Here is a 22,712-nt window from a genome sequence, read left to right on the forward strand (position 1 = left end):
AACTTTCAGGGGGATGCATGGGTGCGCTTTGCTGGAGGGGCATAGCTGAAGCTTGCATGGGGGTGCACCTCCCGGGGGGATGCACAGCTGCACCCCGCAGGAGTGGCTCCACGGCTATCACCTGGTGGAGGGCACACAGAGAAAGCTCTCAGGGGATGCACCTCGCAGGAGAGGGGGTCGGGACATCCCGGCTCCCGGCCCAGCATCCCCCCGCCTCCGCCCCGTCCCTGCACCGGCCGCGCACGGCGCATGCCTCGGGCAGATGCCGGCCGGTTCCAACCGGGAGAGGCCGAAGATTTTCGGGTCCTGCGAGGAGAAGGAGCCCCTCCTCCTCCATGCGCACCCCCGCCATTCCCCCCCGCCGCCTCTTCTCTCCGCCCCGCGGAGGGGCGCGGAGGCGTCGGGGCCGGCGTGGGACCGAGAGGAAAAGTTACCGGCCGGGGGTGCTTATGTACGGGCAAAGGGATTTATTTAGGGCTCGGGCGGCGCTGGGGACATCGCGGCGGCACACACCCCCGGCATACACCCCCAACCACTGCAAAGTGTTCCCGCGCAGGGTGGCTGCGGCCGGGCCGCCGTTCCGCGGAGCGCCGCGCTGGGGTGCGTAGGGCTGCGCCGCCGCGGTGAATGAGTCACCACGGAGCGGCCCACGCCGCAGCCCGCTGGGACGCGGTGCGGTACGCGCCACGTAGGGTGTCCCCGTCCCCCACCGCGGCCCCGCAGCCTTCCGCGCAGGGATGATTCCGCGCAGAGCTCCGCGCACCCGCAGCGACTGTTCCAGAAAGCTGCCGGGCGTATGGTACTTTCACTGTAAATAAATAAATAACAGTACGCCCACCCTACACCGGTGTATACGGGCAGGGAGCTGCGAACCCCCAGCAAGAAGCCGGGGCGCCGCCGCCCCGCGCACAGACGCGCCGTAGTAATTTGCAAGGGGCGGTGCACAGAAGGGGGGGAGAAAGAAAGGTGTCCCGCCCTCCCCCCCCCCGATCACATGGCGACCCCGAGCAGCCAATGCGGGGGGCGCTAGGACCCCGGGGACCCGCGCCCCTCCTCGCCCCCACCCCCCGCCCTATAAATGCCTCTCCAAAATGCAGCGGAGCTCCTTTCTCCCGTCCCGACCGGCTGCGCAGCTCCGCGCCCCGCGCAGCCGCCGCCGCTGCTCGGCGGGTCTCCGTCCCTGCTCCGCGCCCCGCTCCTTCCCCCTCCCCTTTTCCTTTTTTTTTTTTTTTTTAAGATTTTAGTTTTTAATTTCCCAACCCCCTCTCCCGTTTTTCTCCTCCGCCCCCTCCCCGCGGCCGGTTTGCATGCATTGTCTGTCTCCCAAGATGGTTTGTGAGACCAAGATTGTGGCGGAAGATCATGAATCAATCCCGGGATCCAAAAAAGACACGATCATTGTTTCTTCCTCCCAAATGTGGCCCTCTTTGGCGGGCTCCCCTTCCTCCCCCCCGCCTCCCCTCAGCCCCCCAAAAGAGGACCCCCGCCGCGACAATGTCTATATCCGTGAATTCCACCCCTCCGAGCAGGAGGTGGTGCGCCGCATATTTTACGAGGGTATCATGGAGCGGATCCCCAACACGGCGTTCAGGGGGCTGAAGCAGCAGCCCCTCACTCAGCTGCTCTACGGGCTGCTGGCGGGTGAGTATCTGCTCCCTTTTGGGGGTGGGGGTCGCGGGTTTTTTCTTCCTCCCTCCTTCCCCCCCCCCCAACCCTGGGTCTCCACAAGATGGTCGGAGAGGCGGGAGGAGCCGCGGACCCGCTGCGGTGGGAGCGCCGCAGCATCGTGCGGGGCGGCCGCGGAGCCGCAGCGCTGCGGCGGGGGCTGGAGCGGGGAGCCTAGAACCCCTGGGGGATGCGCGACCCTGCGCGGGTTGTAGAGGTTGGGGAGAGGCGAGGGGGAATCGCCGCGTAGGTTGCAGGGGGGTGAGGATAGAGTCGTCCTTGTAGTTATTTCGGGCCTGAGCGGCGCGGGGGGGGGCAGCGGTGAAGAGGAGCGGTGCGCGCACTGCACCGCACACTGCACCGCCCCCGCGCAGCCCGGTGCGGGGGGGTCGCCGCGTGCCGGCGTTGCTTGGAGACGGTCCGGCCCGCCACCGGAGCCCCCCCTTTCTCCCGGCGTGGGGAGGGGGCAACCTCTGCAGCAGGGCCGACCCGGGGGGCGGCTCATCTCCCAGAGCTGCATGGCCACAATAGCGCCTGCAAGGTGCTGCCCCCCCGCCTCCCGTGCAAATGAGAATGTGCCTCCCCCGTGCAAATAATTGCACGGAAGTGGGAGTCACGTTGTTACTAGTGTGTGTCCCCCCACCCCAAGCAAGCTTTGGGCTGGTTTCTCTTGCCCTTGGTGGTTGCAGGCAGGTTGCACCCCCATGTGCCAGCCATGGGGGAGAAAAGCGCCCTGTGCTGGAGAGGGACCCCCCATCAGGCAGCTGGGGGGCTCAGCCGGCAGCTCTAGGGGGCTGGGAACATACTGTCGGGAGCTGCCATCTCGGGGGTATCGGCGGAAGCCCCCTAGGTCTTCAGCAGCACCCTGGCATCAAGGCGGGCAGGGTGTCTTCTCCGGGAGTCGGTGCTTCTCACGATGGCAATGGTGATGCCGCAGTGGAGAACACATGGCTGCGGAGCGGCGTGCCCGCAGCCTGCCTGTTCCGCCCCGCATGGGTTTTGGGTTCACCGGGGAAAGCAAAGCGGGGGCCTGGGGTGTCCCCACCAGCCTCTCTCCTGGGCGGAGAGGGCTTTTGGTGGGACCTGCCTGCATGGCAGCATTGTCCCCACCGGCTCTCTCCAGGCACCCCATAACTTCTCGGGGGTTCTCTGAGTGTGATACACAATCACTTAACATGATAATCTCAAGAGAGTCAATTCTGTGTGTGCTGCAAATGTGTATTTTCTCTGTGCCTGTTTGGTATTTTTTGTTGTTTTGTTTTGTTTTTAATAATGAGTTTGTATTCCGAAATCAACACTAAATTCTCTTTTCTGACAGGTATCGTTTATTTCTCTTCCTTATCTCCATAGTAATATGCTTTGTTGTGACCAAGTCCTTCCTGCTGACCTGCTGTTTGCCCATCTTTCTGATGGGCATGAGGTACTACTTCAGTAGAAAAGTTATCCTCCACTATCTCGATTGTGCGCTGCATACGGACATGTCCGATATTGAGCAATATTACATGAAACCGCCAGGTGAGTATGAATTCCCCGGAGGAAGCCTTTCCCCAGCCCTGCTCGGGGAACATGGCTGCTCTGTGCTGCTGGCGCCTTTTCCTCCTGTCAGCAGCACTGAGCAAGCTCAAAAGTTGCCAGAATGCAGCTCTTTGGTCACACCAGGTTCAAAGCCATCTTTGGTTTTTGTTTGGGCTTTGGTTTTGGTGTGTGTGTGTTGGTCTTTCTTGTTTTGTTTTTATTTATTTTTCTTTTTCGTAAGATGTCTGGTCATCCAAGGCAGCTCCCATCCTCCCCCTGAGCACGGCATTCCTGGGTCCCACAGCAGGCTGGGGACCGGGATGTGGGTGCTTGGGGACACTGAGGCTGAAGGATGCAGGTTATTTACTGCTTATTAGATCCACCCCAGCCCTTACTGCTTGAGCTCTGTGCTGCTCACCGTTGGTATTAGTTTTGAGGGCAGGAAGAGGGGCAGATGAAAGGCATTTTATCCCAAATACTTAGAGGAACCTGTTTTACTTATTGCACCCATTTCCCCATTTTATTTAAGAAGAACATTCCTTAATGCCAGTGTTTTGGAAGAGGCACAGATCAGGTATGTAAAGGGATGCTGCCTGGATTTGATGTAGTATGCATTCATCCATTTGTTACATATATAGATGTAATAAAAAACATAGTATCTAATGATAATATGTGCTTGTTAAGATGTAAAAGATCTTTTATGGGATTTTTTTTTTAAAAAAAGAGCCTCTTTAGCACTTGTCAGGTGCTCTTTCCCTTTCTGTAAGCATACCTCCATGTTGAGGACTGGAGCAAGGGTATGTCTGGGCAGTCGCTTGGGGTTTGAGGTTTGCTTTTGGTGGTTGTGTAGCACTAGTGATGAGCTGGGAGAGCAGAAGTGATGCCAGTAACCTGTCTTAGTTATTTCCATCTTGTCAGGGTACCTGTTCTGTTGTTTTTCCATGTGACCATATTTTCGCTGTATCATTGCTGTTCCCCGGGTATGACAGATCTAAACCTGGGCACTTTTAGAGGACTCATAGGAAGCACCATAGCCACAAACTTTCCTTCACTTCTACTGTGCAATATTACATTTTGCTAAAATGATGCTCCTCCTGTAATCATCATCCCCAAATACCTTAGATGTGCTTACTTTAGATTTCATTTCCCATCATGGTGCATATCTTGTACAGATCTTGTCCCATTTTATTATACACACAGGTCGTGTTTCATTTACAGTGCTTGTTTTTGTAAAAATTACAAGTCCCGTGTGACTTGTATTTTAAAAGCTCAATCTTCATTAAAGGTGGTGTCACAAAAATAAAAAAGAGGTTTTAGCAAAACATTTTGGGACCTCTGCAGGAAGGTTCAACAATGTATTATGCTGGAGAAGGTAGCTGGGCACTCCAGTAGAATAAGAACAAGTAATATGGTGTTAATAGGTGTTTAAACTGCGTCGTTCATTAATACTTGGGACTTGTATGGTCACAATTCAGGGCATGGATTAAAGTGCCTGTATTTATAACATTAGAATATATAGAAAATAAAGGAAAGGGACTCAAATGAAGACTAAGGAATGCCTTTGGTTTGTTTAAGGTCAGTAATGTTATCCAGTTCAGCTGTGTTGCCAACATGTCTTTGAAACCTTAGCGTTGTTTTTATTTGGTACCTAAAAGGGCTGATTTCAATTGTAGAGTAAGTGTGTGGGCTTTAATTTTTGACAGAATTTAATCATGTGTAATTAGGCTTCTGCAGTGCCATAAAAAGTAGATTTATGGGATTGTTGGTGCTTGTTAAAGGTTCTTGATGATAGTGGTGCTATGCGAGTTGAAGTTGTAATTGGGTAAAAACCAAAGAAGCTTTGGGGACTGGGGAGGAGAAGGGCGTCCGTGGGGTGGGACTGACATGACCAGGGATGTCTGTCCATGTGCCTTGAAGCTGAATGGTGCTATTTGGTGTAGCTGTGCACAAGGCATGAATCCAGTGTTTTGCTCCTGTTTTCCCCAAAAATACAGTTGCTGGGTTTCTTCCCTGTAAGACAATGGTATAAATCCAGTTGCCTTGGAAGAAAGAGTTTTGTATGCTTCAGAAGCCATCTGTTGGAACATGAGGAGAAAGGCTGCATTGGTGCTGCCCATCCCACCCAGAGGACAGAAAAGTGACAGTAAAACAACCTCCAGCCCCGAGTTTGTCTTTTGATCAGCTAGTTTACAAATTAGCACAGAGGCAGAGACAATTGCTGAGGGAACGAGAAGGGCTTGTTCTCCTGTGCGTTGCTCCAGCTGAGTTCTTAGTGAGAGCTTTCTGAGTGATGTGTTAGGGAAGAAATGGTCACAGGGACAAGGGCCAGAGAGGCTGGAGGTGGTCAGAGCTCAGTGGGACAAGTTAGAACCACCAACCTGATGAAACTGGATATGGGCCTGGCTTTAGCTGGCAGTACAACTAGGCAGCTTCTTGTTCCTTCTTTGGAGAATCTGTGTTAACCTGCTTGAATATTTTTTTTTTTTCCTAGCACAGAAAATAGGGCAAGGGAGCATTTTTGTGGTGGGTTTATGCATTCTTGTTTCTTAGGGTGACTAGTAGATCTGGGATGTGATCTTAAAGTCTCGGATCATGATGTTGGTCATGGTTTTGCTCTTGGCCTGTGTGAGACCCAGGCATGAAAACCTGCTGTTTGCAGGGGGCTCCTTGTGGTACCCAGGGCTGGGGCACCACTGTAAGGAGCATCTACAGCATATAGCACCTGGTAAGGCAGGCATCTACAGTGAGGGAGTATTTTAGCTGTTAAAATGGGTCATTCATGGTGGCTTTGCCAAAGCATCTGCAAAGACGTGGATTGGATTTAAAACCAAACCAAAAGGACCTGGCTTGTCATAAGCACCCAGCTTAATGATGAGTGTTGAACAATCCTGTGAGTTACATCATATTACAGTTTTCCTTCTGCAGTTTTTCTGAACCGCTTGCCTCCAAGTTATTGTTTTAAATATCCTCTGCTGAGTTCTGTACAAACTGAAAAGTATGTCCTAACAGTGATTCTGCAGAGATAAATTAGCCGAAGTTTAATTGTTTTCTCTTGCCCTTCTATCCTTATGCCAAGGATCTGGCAGAACACTTGGGCCAGCGCTTAACTTTGAGCTCGTATGCAGCTGGGTGACATGAAATTGCTGTTGACTGGAAGGGAATTGTTTGTGTTGAGTCCTGTGCTGGGGTCTTAAAAGAGAAGGCTGAATGGTTCAGACACCTTCCTGAGCTCCTTGTAAACTTGCATTTTACGTTTTAAAATAGCACTTACTGGAATTTTCTTTTTTTTTTATTAGGCTATGAAAAAAGTCACTGGGACGGTAGAAAAGAAAGAAGCTGGATAATGGGCTTAATTGCCAACCAGAGTAACTTAGGCTCTAGTAAACAAAAAAGAAAGAGGAATTAGTTTTAAATAGAGCCCTGCCTCTTGCATTTCTGTACAGAAATGAGAGAAGCACAGCTGGAGCTTCTTTTATACTCTGATTTTGATGACTAATCAATTTTACAGTGTCTCTTCAAGCTTCTGTCCCAGTCGGTTGTGTTGCAGTTGTTGATGTGTTAGAGAGATTCTTGGTCAGGTTGAGGTCTCAGCTGGAGAGCTGATGGAAACCAGGACTCCAGTGCAAAAACCGCTGCTCTCCAAGGGGAGCAAAGCTGGGGCTTTGGCTGATGAGCTGGCATGTCTTTCTGTGGTGGCTTAAAGCATTGTCTCCTGCCGCTGGTGTCCTGCCAGGCTCTGCCGAGGGGGTTGTGTGTGTTGTGGTGGTGCAAAGACCTGGTTTGGTTGGGAGCTGGCCTTTGCTGGTGGCTTTGGGCACTGGTGGCGAGTTGGGTGGCTGCATTGCAACGCCCAGTGCCGCAGGGCAGGACGGACAGACAGCTTGGATGAGCAACCTGGAGAGCTGTGGCTGCAGGACCTGGTGGAGTCTTGAGAGCATCTGCCTTGCGTAATGCAGCAGATGAAGCCGAAGTGGTTGCTGCAGGAGGTGTCAGGTCACATTAAACACGCTGCGCTGAGAGCTGCGGTTTTCAGCAGTGGCTGCATGTCTGTGGCTCTTGAGCTTTGGGCAGGTGGGGAGGGCATGTACACTTCTGCTGTCCAGGGGTGAGCAGAACCTCCTCTTTGTCCCCTGGTCTGTGAGGGTGCACACAAAAAGCCTGCGCTAATATCCTGACCTCCCTGGTGGGGGACAGGGACTGTGTCCCAAGGAAGAGGGGCTGCAGGGGGTTGGCTTATTGGGGTTCAATTCCTGCCACTCTTGGGTGGCACGTTCCTCAGCTGAGCCCAAAGGTGGGTTGCCCTGCCCTTCTTGGCAGAGGTTTTGGGATAACATCCTTTTGCCACTTGGGGTAGGACCAGAGCTGGGTTGTGAGGAGGTAAGATCCTGTTTACTGCTTGTTCCTTTTGAGGTGTTTCTCACCTTTGGTGGGATGTTTGTCTGGGTAACAAGCAAGTATTTTGGTTGTGTTCTTGAATCGGGCCCTTTTGTGGTGGGCTTGACGCCAGAGGGACAGTGCTGACACCAGAGGAGTTGAAGCCAGGTGTTTGCAAAGAGATGAGCAGCTGGATGGAACGTGTGTGGTTCCTGCTAACCCTGCTGAGCCCCGGGGTGCCGGTGGAGTCGACAGCAATGAGTTTTGGGTGCTGGGCTGGTGTGGGGACTGCAGGGAAAACACAGGGGCTGCCTTGGGAGGAGATCCTCAACCTGGGAGCTGTGGTTGCTCTGCCTTTACAACCCCTATCACAGAGCCCCTTGGCAGAGATGGCCATGAAGCCCAGTTCATCCACATTCTGGGTAATACTCAAGCTGCCAGATAAGCAGAAGCTCCACTGTCAGCTGATAACATTGTTTGGAAAGAATAAAGCTGCTCTTGCTTTGCAAAGAAAGGACTTAGTTACCTGGCGCCCCGGGAAAGGGCTCAGGGCTGCAGCTTCCCAGTGGAGGAATGTGTTTTTGGAAAGTGCTGCCCGGGAGGCAGCTGGAATCTAAAGCATCCCTATCTTCTGCATTTGTCAGTGGCTGATGCAGCGCCCTGACCTCACGTATCTGCCAAACCCCCGAGGTAGCTGTGGTGTGTCGGGATTTCCACGCATGCCTCTCCTCATGCACCGCACAGGGCCTTGGAGAGTCTGGTGTGGGGCTGGGAGCTAGAACACCCTGAGGAGAGACTGTGTCCTTATCTCCATTTCGGCATTTCCCATCTCCTCTCCCCACTGCTGCTGGGAACTGAGGTCAGGTCTGGTACTCCTGGGAGCATTTCATGTGCAGGCATCCCTCTGCAATTCAATGAGGGTGCTGCTGATCTCCATATCAGAGAGAACCTGCAAGATTAGGATTAGAGACCTTAAATATATTTAGTAGTGGGAAGTACTGTGTCTGAAAGCACAGGGTGTTTCAAAAAGATGGACCCAGTTTCACGATGGCATCATGTTACAATTACACAAAAATTTACAAGCGGTTTAATGAGTTATAGAGTTTTAGTAACCTTTTTGTAAATGTTCCTTCCACCTGCTGTACAGACAACACCAAGACAATAGTTGAATTCATCCCAAATGCTTCTCACTTGGATCCATCTTTTTGAAACACCCTATAATTTCAAGGCTGGCCTTCTGCAAGGGGGATGGTTGGGGATGATGCTGCTTCGCAATTCCCAGCATCACTTTTGGGTTTGTACAACTTAGCAGCACCAGAGCTGCCTGATTTGGCATTTCTTATCTCCAGTTTGTTGGGAAGCAATGAGAAAAATAACTCAAGTTCCTGAGTGTTGGAGATATGCTTTGTCCAGCATTAGTAATGGACTGGAATATTTATTCATTCATATTTATTCATTTATTATTTGAATCATGCAAAATGTGTTTAAAGTTAGGTTGCCAAAACCCACCTCTCCTGATGCATCTTGCACTTCATCACTCGTGGCTGCCTTGTTTTGCTGCAGAGGACCTTTGGCTTTTGTATCTGGAGACATTCCCATCCTGCAAGTGCTTAGCACTGCCTCACAAAATCTGTATTATTCAGGGTTTTTTGCCCACATTTAGGGTGATCATGTAGTGCAGAGTCCAAAGCGGTGCTGACAGCCAAGGGCTGGCTCGTGGGGAGAGCTGCAGTTGCCTGGTGAGCCTGTAGATTCGGGTGTTCAGGGCTGTGTCACACACACAAAGGCGACAAACACATTCATGGGCAAACCACTGCAGCCTTCCCCCCACCTATTTATTCCTAGAGCAGGAACACATGCACAAACCCATTCCTCAGCGTGCACATCTGTAGGACAAAAATAGTTTTCCCTTCGCATCCACGAGCTTTGGTGTGGTCCCATGTCAATTTTAGATTAAAATAGATTTTCTAGTAAATTTTGCAGTGCTATATAACCTGTTTTTTTTCCTTCTATGTGTCCAAAAACTGTCTCTAAAGGTAATCCCTAATTGACATGACTGTCAGTTAATGCAGTGGCATTTGTTGTAGCCATGACTGGGTGGATATCATGCTTCCAAATACAAGCTCTGCCTGCAGGTATTTAAAAACCCTGGTGCATACAAGTGCTGTTTGTTAATCTCCAACACAAGAAGTAATAAGTTGTGTAAATTGAACATCAGTTGTTTTTTAGGCTCAGTTTACTTCTCAAGGCCATCAAATACAAGCCATGCTGGACTTATGAACACGAAGAGGGCAGGAACATCAGGCATTCTGGGTTTTTTTCTGAGTAATTTTTTTGTGTTTTCTGTCATTTTGGATGTTTTCTGGCGTGGTTGTGTGTGATTTCTGACAACTGTCTTAGTGAATATACCTAAAAAGGACTACAGAATTTTCTCCACAAACTTAAATGCAAAGTAAACACTCTTATAAAGGGTTTTCAGTGGCGGCTCTTCCTTCTCTTGCTCTTTTTAGGAATGGTGAAGATGTAAATCAACTACCCAAAAGTCTGTTTCAGGTTAAGATCTTCGTAATAGCTGAAATTGAGGTTCCATGTTGGGTATCTAAATCATGGCAAGAGTTCTTAAAGCACAAAGCTTTGAGCCCCTCTTGATGCTGAATTTTGGATGCAGGAACATGAATGGAAAAAAATCTTATTCCCAAGTACATTATTATATTATATTTAACCTCTTAGGATTATTGAGAATTCTCTGTGATCAGGTTGGTTCCTCCCAGTGTGCGTGACCGGGGCGCCAATACTATAGAAATTACTGCTCAGTATTGCTTTCTATCTTAAGTCCTGTAAATATGTTGAAAAAGCAGTTTTTAATGTAAAAGCTCTTTTATTTTGGTAATGCAGCACTGCGGATCTGTTACAAATAATGGCGTGTTTGATGCTACACCCTCCCAGACTAAAGCAAAAAGAGATTTTGCAGAGTGTTTTGCCGGCATCTGGTTGTGCGAGGAGCTGAGGGATGTATGGGTCTTTGTTGTTGCTTTCTGCATCAGCGAAATGGGGAGCTTCAAAGTGTATTTCTTTTAGTTTTATGTTTTTTTTCCTCCTGTAGGAAGCTGAGGAATTATGTGTAAATTGTTTTGAACTGACAAAACTGCATTTTTAAGTAAGCCACTTGCCTAGATTTATCCTCTGTCCCTGATAATTGCTATACAGGTTGCTCCCACTCTTTCTTGCCAATGTGCTTGAATCCAGACTCGGAAACTGGCATCAGAGATACAAGTTTATTTGCCTTTTACAGTTGCAGCTCCTGGTCTCTGTGCTAATGCTGTTAATTGAAATGGGGGGTGATGGACCAGCTGTCCAGCCCTGAGGGGCTCATCAGCGTGTCTCACATGCAACACCCATTTCAACAGCTTTCAGATAATATCCACATTTGGGAACCAATAGTGATTCCTTGATTTTATCTTTTTTTCCATTTTTTCCCCCCTTCCTTTCACTGACACAGCAGTTCTGTACCCTGCTTTTCCAGTCGTGTGTCAAATTGCAATATTTGCTTTTTTCTCTCCTTTGAATTCTGCTTGACCCTCTTGTCCATCCCTGTGTCGAATTCTCTGGTGGCTTTGCCTGGTGTGGTTCTTGCTCCATTCATTGTGTGGTGTCTCCCAAGAACGGTGGTCCCACACCCAGCATCCCACTTTGCACCTCTCTGATCTTTCCCCCCTCAGCCCATTATGCTTTTAAATTTATGTCCCTTTACTTAGTTTAATTCTGCAAGTGCTTCTCTTTCTTCATCTGTTGTTCAGATATTTTGCATGGTGAGCCCAAGTATTTATTTCTGTTGGTAGAATACTCAGAATAACAAAGATGGAAAATAAATAGAAGTCAGCAGCACAAGAATATTGTGTCTGCTAAGCTGCAAACAGAGTGCGTCAGCGCACAAACCCACGTGTCGGTGGTGCTGAGGAGAGAACATTTTGCCTAAAGGCAAATAAGCTGCCAACAACAGAATTTCTTACACCTTCTTCTGAGCATCTGACCCACATCACTCCCAGATATATCTGGTTGTGGCCTACTGATCGTCTTTTCCACTATGATTTTTCCTATAAAACCCATTCTTCCCATTTTAATAGGATGCATAAAATAATTGTTGCAGTCAGAGTACAGCAAAGAAAAACCACAAATCCCCATTTAATTTGCTGAGATCAGGGGTTTTTGTTCTTTTTTTGGAGGTGCCAAATCTGTTCATCCTCCTTGGAACAGTCAGAAACGCTATGTAACACTTCTAGTGAGAATCCAGGGAAGACCTAAATCTGTAGTCTTTCAATTTAAAATAATGTTAAATAGCAGAAATGCAAAGAGAAGCTTTTGAAAATAGCCTGTTTTGGAGCACCTGCCATTTGTAAGCAGTTTTAGATGTTGTTAGTTAGAGACAGCAATAAATGCATGGGAGATACATGCTGCTGCCTGTTTAACAGCAGTGAGTGTCTTGGTTAAGTCCTTGTTATTGGAATTACATCATTAGTGCTGGAATTCGTTAAAAAAGGGAGAAAGCGAGCTGGGGGGGGGGGGGGAAGTTACTGTACAAAACGGGTACTAATGAGAGATTTTTTTTATTTTTAAATCCAAACTGTTTAAAAGGGCTATTTGTAAAACACCTTTTCAAGCTCTTGCTGCCTGTAAAGTCAATTAGATTCACTTAATGGCTAATATACGTCCAGTGTGATTTCAGATCCTGCAAATGTTCAGAGGATAACATCAAGCCGTGCCTCTCGGGCAGCAATTTTCATTTGGGAATAAGCCGTCATCAAGTTTTATGGGGCTTTTTTTGAGCCTTGAGTAGTCTGAAAAGCATCAAAGCATCTGCAAGGATTCTTGAAGTGGGAACGCTTTTCACGGATAACTCAAACAGCTAAAGAGGATTTCGGTGAAATTCTAAAGGAAAAAAAACCCACTTTCACTGGGTCTGAACTCTGGGAGTTTGGCTTAAAGATTCAGTGGCGCATTTGCTTTAACTTAATTGTGGGCTTAAACCCCTTGTCTCTGGTTGGGAGTTTGGAGTATACTTGGGGACATCCTTCAGTAGTGGTCCAGGTCCTCTTTTGATCTTTACAGGAGACCTGTGACATAAATGGGAAATGTGGTGATGGAGTAAACCTTGAGTTGGCTGTGTGTGTATCAGCTGCCTGCAGGATGAATTTATGATGTTCTAGGGAAAACTGGTGCATTGGGAGGAGGAGTTGGTGCAGCTGTGAACCTGTTCTTAGTTATATTAGTTCTGCTGTTTCTTAGCACCAGGTGGAGGGCTCAGTGTTATTTAGTGTTGCTTGTGTACTTGGGAAAATCCACTTGATCCTCAAAGTACTGCATTTCCACCCAGGTTTGTGTGGGTTTGCATGCCTCCTGGCTGCTGTAGGTGCTGTTCACGTTTATAAATCAATCCTCTTTCTGTGGGTACTCGGTGAATGAGTTTTCCCCTGGCTGATGGTACGTGGTATAACTCACTCCTGGACAGTGGGAGACGTGGCTTGTTACCTGCTCACTCCATTGATTTATTTTGCAAGTCTCTTGCAAATCCCTGACTCTCATAACTGGTCTCGAGGCTGTGGCCCGAAGGAACCCCACTCATGTGGATGTAGGATGCAAGATGTTGGTACATGGGCATCGCAGGAGGTGTGGGAATAACTGGATTAGGCTTTTGTAGTGGCTTTTTGGCCTGACTGGTCTGGCGTAGTAGTCTGAACACTTGGCAGAGGTTTGTTGGGTTTTGTGTTTTGTTTTTCTTTTTTAATTTTAGAGATTTACACATGTAATTTTCATTTTCTATTAATGCACCATCCACAACATGTCTGTTGTCTGTGCCCAGCCTGACAGATGTTCATGTGTTTATGGATGTAAAATTTTCTTACACTGCCATATTAAGTAAATGTGCTAGTTTCAGTCTGGAGCAGTGGAGTTTGGTAGAATTACGGTCAAGACACATTGGCCTCGATGTATGAGAAGAGAGATACAGAAACACATCATTTGTAGCAACACTGAGGAGTGTTTCTGCACCGTGTCAGTGCTGTGGCTTTACATGGAGCATTGCCACTGGTTTGCTGAGGGTAAAAACTGTAGTGATGTGTGATGATGGAGGCTTGTACTGCTTAGGAGGTCTTGGTGGCATCTACAGCATGGTGGGTGGAAGGAGACAATACTGAGGCTTTGTAAAGGGCTTTCTCAGGGAGGCTCAGCATCTCCTGCAGCCAGACTTCACAAGCACAGCAGGGTGGGAATGCAACGGTAACCCCGTCTGCCATTTCTACCTGACAAATGGAGTCACCACCCACCATGTCAGTTGGCTGAGGGTTGGGTTGGAGGTGTGGGAAGGTGCAAACACCAGCCTGCAGCTGTCGGTGGGTCAGGTTCAGCCCCATGGCAGCATGGTGAAATGCCTCAGGGTGGTGGGATGAGCACCCCTTTCCCTGCTCTTCTAGCAGAAGATGGGCTGGTTGGGTCATTGAGTCATCAAGACTTGTTGCTGGAGGAAGACCTCCAGTGTTTGAAGCATGATGGTGTCAAAGACACTTAGGGAACACTTGGAAGGTTTGCTTCCAGAGAGGTTGCTAGTTATTTATTCATTTTTTTTTATATGGGCCAGGAGTTGCATTTGCTGCAAACAGAAGCATTGATCCTCTCTTCTTGAGCTCTTCCAGTCCATTGCAATGGGTTTGGGAGGCTCGTTGCAGCATGGCAGATGGTGACAATTCGTGTTCTCTGATATGATGGGGTGAACTGGCCCCAGCTGAGTATAACTGGTGTCCTTGTTGGATTCCTGAGCTCTGGGAAGGGTGAGTGTGTGGCACAATTTCAAGCTGCTGTGCTAGAAATAAGAAACGTTTATTGCTTGCAATAGGCTCAAAGATATCAAGCCATGTACTGACTGACTTCAGCCTGTAGTTTGTGCCAGATCTGTGTCCTGAACCGTTTCTTTTTTTTCCAGTATTTTCCTCTGCATTGAGTAATGAATTCTTTGCTGTGGTGTCAGATAAAACATAACTCCTTATGACTTGCTGTTTCACTCCTGTGGATTATTAATACAATGAAAAGTTAGAGGTCAGGGAGGTTTGATTCATTGTGTTAGCAGCAAGGTAGGATTCTTGTGAAACTCAAATCATCTGCAGAAAGAAAGGTGTTGAGTGCAGCAGAGTGGTATTTATTGTTAATTTTAGGAGAGTATTGTGGGAGTTTCTCTTTGCTGTGCAGCACTTGGTGAAATGCAGTCCCTGCCCATCAGTTCCTGGTACGGCCCTGGCAGGAAAGCGGGGGAGCTGCCCTGGAGTCCAAGACTTTTCTGGTCAGTGTTTCTGCACGTGAATATCGTGAACTGCTGCTCGTCGCTATTGCTCATGGGCTGCTGTGGTAGCGAGCTCCTAATTCAGAGGCTTCTGAGGGCAGCAGGAGTGTGCTAAGGGGGAGAAGAAAAAGCATGTTCAGAATCACTGCAACATGCTGTACAGCACTTTTTGGCCACATGTATTCATCCTTTACTTGACTTACAATTTAATGTTGTGCTGTTGCCCTTTTCTATCACTTCTCTGCCCTACAGACGCACATTTGGGTATGTTTGCAGAACCAGTCAGCATCTGCCCCAGCACTTGGGGAGCCCCAGTGCATTGGAATTGTCTTGCTAACTTTATTTCTGGCTAAAAGCAGTTGTTTGCAGTGAGCTGTGCAGGCTTTTGCTGTGGTCATTTGCAGAAGAGGGGCTCTCCCGGAGCATGACTCACCTGAAAGGTGATTGACCTCGGTTGGAGCAGCGTAAAACTCGTTGCAAGTCCTTGTAGAGCTCAGAATTGCATTTATTAATTAACTTTAAGTAAACGTAACGTTAGTTTCTCTCTTTGCTGTAAAGCATTTTGTGCAATACCAGTGTAGATACAGGCACTTCTACTGAACTAAAGGGAGTCTTGGCTAAATTTAGACCAGATGAGTGATGGTGGATGGTGAAAATAAGATTGGTTCTATCCATTTTCCCTGTATGATTTATGGCTAGGCCAATTGCTAAGCTAAAACAAAGTCATTTGATGATTATTGCTCAGTGCCTTTTTACAGTAATGCATATGAAGTAAAAGTCAGCCAGTAAATAGTGAATTCTAGAACCTCCAATAACTGTAGATTTCCCATTTTTTTCAGTATTTGGAAGTGGAAAGTGCTGTCATATAAGTTCAATACCTTTCTGTAAGCAATAAAACCATATAGTGAAAAATTGTGTGTAGTGAAAGATTGATGTAGAAGATGGAGACCAGCCCTTAACAATGTCCTTTAAGGAGCTGGCTTAAAACACAACCAGCAAGACATTTTATCTTGTAATTTAACTAAAAAGAAGCTAATCATCATGTCAGTATTTTGCGCATTTCATCTGTAGATGCAGACTGCCAAAACTGGCAAAAGGGTTTGATTTCTTTTTTCTTTAAGCTTCTAACTAAAAACCAGTCTAAATTCTGAAGTGCTGATTTACTTAAGGTCTGACTCCGCAGTTGATGGGCTTAGTGCGGATTTTGGTTGCATAGGGAACATCTACTCTGAAAGCAGTTAAGTACTTTTTTCTGGCTTTGTCCGTTTGTGCAGACGAGTCTGTTCTGCTGAGCCAGCTCTGCTGAGCTGGGACTCCCATCCAGTTCGCTCTGAGGACAATGCTGGGCCAGAATCACATATTCCAGTCTTTATCCACTCCTTTAAGCTATTTAATTCTTTGCTTATTGATAACAATTGCCCATGTGCAAAAAAAACCCACAGACAATGCCTGTTTTCTCAAACTGTGCTTTCTTTTGATGACCCAGCAGGTAGACCCCAATCACTACATCGGTAGTGATTTCTCTTTCTCTGTAGTGTGTTCTTTTCAACAGTGGAGAGCAGAGTGGTGGACCAGGCTAAACATGCCCTGATAACTAGGGTACTTCTAATCCTCTGTAACTGCGTCTGCAGCTTTTTCTTGAAAAACTGTGATGCATTGGCTTTATTACATTTTACATTTATATTTTGAAGGTGCATTGTAGCCAGCAAATAGAGCCAGATATAAGATTTTAAAGTCCTGCTGTTGCACTTCTTAATATAGCACCCTCTGAAATGTGCTGGAAGGGCTGTCTTTACCCTGTCTGGATTTCTGGCTGTCTCATCAAATGCCTGTTCCTGAGATTTGCCGAGTACTTCCCTGGGCTTTGCTGAGCTCCCCTGGTGCTGTCATGTGTGGTGACACTCTGGGCCCCACAAGACTATGAGGGTGGTGAGGCACTGGAACAGGCTGCCCAGAGAAGCTGTGGATGTCCCATCCCTGGAAGTGTTAAAGACCAGGCTGGATGGGGCTTTGACCAACCTGGGCTAGTGGAAAGTGTCCCTGCCCATGGCAGGGGAGTTGGAACTGTATGATCTTTAAGGTCCCTTCCAACCCAAACCATACTGTTATTCTATGTCTGCAGCCTATTTGAAAAATTAACCCATGAAATGCTGATGTGGCATATGGCCAACAATACCGTGCATTGACCCAGACTTTCAGGCTGGGTCCTCCTGAAGCTTTAGAGGAGTAAGGTGCGTAGGCAGGAGCTGTCACATAGGTGTTTTGGAGGAACAGGGTGAGGTATAAAGTGAAGGTCTTAAGAAGGTCAGAAATGCCTGCTGGGTTACATCCCCAGCAGTGACAGCAGGAGACGCTGGCTAGGACCCAACCTGGCTACTTTCTGAAGTCTGTTTGCTGCAGAGTGTGTTTTTCTCTTCTACAGTCAAAATATTAGAGTTAAGGTAAACTAGCTGTTAACATCTTAGTGGTTTCCCAGGGGCTTTGACACCCCAAAATGGAATACCTCTGATAAAGTAGCTGAGTGCTCTTGGGTATGTACAAACTCCATCAGGAAGCACAGAGCAGGCACTGATGAAAGTCAGTTCTCATCCTATTATTCTAAACTGCAACCCCACCACCCTTTCCATCAGCAGGTGAAGGTAAAAGCTGTGCTGTGGCAAAACCTCCCAGTGGGACCAGCACCTGTGCAGCTTGTTCTGCTCCAAGTTTATCAGCGGTGGCACATTATGGCATATTCCAGTCTGAATCCAAATATGCTTTTGGGTTTGCACAGATGTTTAGGCCAGCTCTTGCCTGCAGTACAGAACCCCAGCACCCCCCCATGTCTCATTTTAAGTTCAGGTTCATCAGCTGCAGAGGCCACCTCCAAATTCCCATCTCCTGGGGTGGTTTGAGACCTGTTTCTGTCGATGACTGTGATCGTGGTGTTTCTGGTAGCAACCATGCTGTGGCTGTGTTGCAGGTCAGATGCTGGATGTCCTGGATGTCACTGTCACCCCACTGATCCCCTGCTGATTGCAGCTCTGGAGGCTTTGCCTGAGATGGCTCCAAGTAGCTTCAGCCTTCAGTTACAACAGCAACAAAGCTGAAAGGTAGCAAGGATGGAAAAAAACATAGATGGAGAACTGGCTGAGCTGGTGGCTCGGGACCAAATCGTCCATCTCTTTTCATGCTGTGTAGGTGATCTCATTGCCGGCTGCCCAGATGCCCCATGAATCAAGGGGTGTCACACACCCTCGGCATATAGATGCACTGCCCTGTGCTCTTCCAGCAGAGGATTATTTATAATGGGGCAATGAATCTTGTGGTGGTAGGTTATGTGGAGTAATTTATGGGAAGGAAGGGGGCCCACAGCCTTTCTAATTTCATGCATGAATAATTCTCGTGTGTCCCTGACATTTTTTGCTCCCCTATGCCTGGGCCTCGTCTGATGTAAAGGGATGCTCACAGGTGTCAGAGTCAAGGCCTCTCAAATCTCACGTGGTTTCCATGGCCATAAACCACTCTGAGATGCCATTATTTTGTCAGAGCCCTCCAGGAATGCCTTTCAACTGAAGTCAAGTGTAGAGTTATTAGCAGAAGTTGTTGAAACTGTTATGCAGCCCTGTTTGAAGCTCAGGGGGAGCTACAGAGTGTTTCAGAAAGATGGACTCAATTTTAAAGATTTCAAATCTACCACCTGTAGAAAGGTGGAAGGGAGAGAAACTCAAGACACGGGGAAGGTGGAGATATGGAGCGATAATGTACCTCATAAACATAGAAATATAGAAACAAATCCCTCCCTTACTGAGCAGCTGCAGTCTCCAGCAGCTTGCCTGCCCTTGGTCAGTCCCCGCACCCCAACTGCCTGTGTCTGTGACCGGGCAGCAGCCGATGTGCCGTGTCTGTGCCCCAAACTCCTTCCGCCAGCAGCATTCACATCACAGCAGCCGTGCTCTCCCAGAAAAGCTTCCTTTCTCCCTTGACGTTGATGTAACTTGGCTGGTCTGCCCTGTGTTTCACCAAGGATGGAGGGGAAGGAGGAGGGAGGATCGCCTCAAGTGCTGTGTTCCTCTGCTGCCTCTGCATATCCCAGACAGGATAAAAGGGCAGGGATTTAAATGGCATCAGCAACACACGGTCGTGGCATAACCAGCTTTAGGCTGGAGACTCTGTCCACTTGCTGCCACATACTCGCTTAAAGCAACGTATATAAATAGCACTGGCAGAAGAGGCGAGACACTGAACTTGGGGGCTTTTTACTTTGTCATCTATAAATAAGTAATAATTGCACAGCATTGTGGCCAGTGCAGGACACCCCCTGGTTCGCTCTGTACCACCTTGCTCAGACCATCTCTGCTTGGCTGAAAGGGTTGCTGCTCTGGCCAAAACCACGCTGAAAGATGTCACTGGGAGGCTGAACAAGTGACTCCAAGGGCAAGTATTTAAAGCTTCATGATGTGACAGCATGTTGGATTTCCTCTGTCCTGGTATTTCCGCGCAGTGGTGCTGCACCGGGCTGTGCCGTGGTACCTCAGTGGTTGCAGGGAGGAGTTTTGGGGGCATTTGGACCTCTGGGATTAGTGAGCCAGTCACTTTTGGCAAGCTTTTATGTACATGTATTGAGAGCGAGGGACACAGGCAATTGTGAGTCCTGTCCTATGGGAAGAGCAGGGATGATTTTTTTTCTCTAGGTAGGCGTGTTTGTTGTGGTTTTTGGTGTATGTTGTGTTTTTTTGTTTGCTTCTTTTTTGTCGTTTGTTTTCCTTTTGCCCCTTCCTAGTAGCCTGAGGGGAAAATCTAGGATAGAGAGGGTGGTTTGTCCTTTTGCAAGACGCTGCTCCTCCCAGCAAAGCCCTGAAGACATGCATGAGCCTGTGGGCAGCCTCCCTCCCCTCCCAGAGCTCACACTTGCACATCACATCTCTGACAGGGATGCATTGTCCCAGTTTTTAATTTTTGGGGGCCTGGCCAGAGTTTCCCATGACGTCAGCTTCCTTTTCTCGCGGTGGCCAGTCCTTGGATGCTTTCCTGGCTCTGCTGCGAGCACACAGAGGAGCTGGCGTTTGCCTGGCAGGTTCCCAGCAGCGGTGGCTGTTGAGCAGCTCCCTTGGTCCTCTCATCTGACTGATGCAACCTGAGTGTGAGCTCAGAATGTTTTAGGGCAGCAGAGCTTTGCTTGCTCCTGTAGAAATACTAGAATTTACCGTAAAACAATGGATTTTAAGAGGTGGTGGACAGAGCTTTGCTTTGTTAGAGCAATGTGTGCTCTTAAATTCTATTTTTTGGGGTGGCGGTCCTCAGTCGCTAAGGGACTTAAGCTGTGGGAACCTGCTATATTCAATCACATAAGACTCGTGCTGATGGAGAAGGCTGATGTCTCATTTTGCCCCCCTCTCTTCTAGCAGTACGCTCTGCTAGTACTTTTGGCTCCAATCTTTCCACCCATCCACCCACTGGCCTTTTATTCACTGAAGAGTGTAGAAGACTTTGCAGCAAAAATAAATGAATTTATTTTCGCCCACGATCCTCGTCGGCTGTGTGGGGAGAGCTGTGCAGCTCACGGCGGCGGAGGAGAGCGGGAGAGGAGCCTTGCAGGGATCCCATGGCATGTCCTTGGGCAGGAGCAGGGGGTGCTTTGGGTGGAGGATGAGCAGCCAGCGTGATGCCACCACTCCGGGGAAGCCCTGGAGGCCTGGGGCCTGCAGCCATGTGTGGAGCCTGGAGGTAGCCGACAATGTGGGAAGGGGGTGGGCAGATTCGAATGCTCTCTCTTGGTCCTCAAGAGCTGAGAATCATCTTAAATTTTGAGCAGAAAGACAGTGCCATCACCTGTGCTTTCAGGCCCTGTGTGCCTTCAGCTGAGGAACCACATCCAACCCTGCTGGGTTATTCTCCCCACCAGTTCGTTGCTGTTGCTTTTAGTAATTTCATTACTACCATGGCGCTGTCTGTGTCCAGTAAGCAAAATATACCTGAAGTTGATGGTCCTATAGGAGCAGGAGGCTTGGCAGTGGTGAAGTCTGGGTTCACAGACAGCTCTGTGGTTTGAGTTAGTTGCTGATAAGTTGGTCTAGTTGGTTGTCCAGAGTATGGAAAGATGTTGCTGAGAGACAGACAAACACACAGAGGAGGACAGAAAGATAATGTAGAACTGCTGGCCTTTTGCCATGTCATGTATTTCAGATAACTTCAAGGAGGCAAGAGATACGGACCCCTGGCTTTGCTTTATCTTACAGTGCATCCTGTATATCTTTTTAATCCCACCATATCTCTCCTCAACGTTCCTGCTCACAAGCAAAGTGACCTTCCTCATGTACAACTTGCACCAGTACATGCACATCCAATCCAGTTTTATCCTGTGGCTCATGGTCTTAAGTGCAGCAGGATCCTTGTGGCTTGATAAGGCATGGAGATACCTTGGGTGGGTCTTTCCAGGGAAAGGCGTTACCCTCTGGAGCTCAAATTTCGTGTCTTGAAACCTGTCCCCTGGTGACCTGGGCTCCCAGGCTGACTGCTGTCAAGATGCTGGAGGAACCGTTGTAAATTCACCAGACCTGTGAAGCATGAACAACCCAAAGTAATCTTCCTTGCTACACACATCACAACCATTTTGTGCTTTTTTTCACAGATGTGTGCATCCCAAGTTTTTATTTTTAGTGATAGAATGGTTTGGGTTGGAAGGGACCTTAAAGATCATCTAGTCCAACTCCCCTGCCATGAGCAGGGACACCTTTCAATAGACCAGGTTGCTCAGAGCGCCATTCAACCTGGCCTTGAGTGCTTCCAGGGATGGGGCATCCACAGCTTCTCTGGGCAGCCTGTTCCCGTGTCTCACCATTCTCATCATAAAAAAATTTCTTCCTTTATTACGGCTTTTGCCTCTGAGTTCCTGGGGTCCGGACTCTGTGTGGTGAGGCAGCAGGCTGGGGAGCAGAGGGAGCCCAGCAGGGTGGTGGTGGGCTTTCCATGGCTGCTTCTCCGTGCCTTTGCCCATTGGCAGCCCGGAGTGGTGGGGGTGGACTGGGAGGCATGGGGCAGTGCTGCGGAGAGGCTGGTGTTTAGCTGCAAACATCTGATGCCCCCAGTAAGCACCTCCAGTACTCCCGAGTGGTGCTCACAGGGCAGGTGGAGTTAAATGCAAGTTGTCCATGAAGAACAGACCTTGGACTGACTTTTCTTGCAGGGTCAAAAACCAAGAGAGGAGCTTAGGGCAGGGTGAGCTGGAAGGGCTTTGGATGTCCATAGTGATGAGTGACAGGGGAACCCCAGGAGATGGAGGCAGATGAGAGAGAAGGCAGAAATGCTGACAGAGGTGAGTATCTGAAGGGCAGGGAGAGTTGTAGCCATCAGGGTTTATTTATCTTTGCAGCAGTGATTATTTTCAGATAGTGGTGTGTGAGAGTAAAACGTCAGCTCTTGCTATTAATAGCACTGTGAGCAATAAGGCTGTTGTTCATTACTGACAGGTGAGATGAAGCTAATTTTATTTCATCCTAGGTGTGAAAAAGTACAAAAACAAGACAGACTCTGACTCAATCCCTTTGGCCCAGAAAAGGTGGGTAAGAGACTCCCCCAGCCCTGCGGGATGGCAGCGTGGGGTGATTTTCTCAGGGTGCTTCCATCCTGCTCCAGAGTAAGTGCTGCTGGAAGCGCAGATTCACTGAGGAGGAGCAGATGGCTGAGATTGCTGAAAACATGGGGAGTTCAGGTAAAAGCAAGCCAAAGACCTTCAGGTTTCCTGCTCTGAAACTGGAGGACTTAGCCCAAGGAGAAAATATCTGAGCCTGAGGCCAGCAGCAAGTGGTGGCACCCAAAAGAGCTTTTGGTAGCAAATGCCCATCTGAATGAG

At 48.5% G+C, this 22,712-nt stretch overlaps 1 protein-coding gene across 1 annotated transcript in view; it reads left to right on the plus strand.

Moving 5' to 3' along the window:
- Nucleotides 1–1,056: 1,056 nt before the first annotated feature.
- NAT8L (N-acetyltransferase 8 like) overlaps nucleotides 1,057–22,712 on the plus strand; it is a 33,930-nt gene continuing 12,274 nt past the window's right edge. The window contains exons 1-2 of the mRNA XM_065060377.1: nucleotides 1,057–1,641; nucleotides 3,016–3,180. Coding sequence (XP_064916449.1) covers nucleotides 1,308–1,641; nucleotides 3,016–3,180 — 499 coding nt within the window. The 5' untranslated portion in view covers nucleotides 1,057–1,307. The remainder of the gene's footprint in view (nucleotides 1,642–3,015; nucleotides 3,181–22,712) is intronic.

Source organism: Columba livia, chromosome 4 (genome assembly GCF_036013475.1).
Source record: "Columba livia isolate bColLiv1 breed racing homer chromosome 4, bColLiv1.pat.W.v2, whole genome shotgun sequence".
Classification (NCBI taxonomy): domain Eukaryota; kingdom Metazoa; phylum Chordata; class Aves; order Columbiformes; family Columbidae; genus Columba; species Columba livia.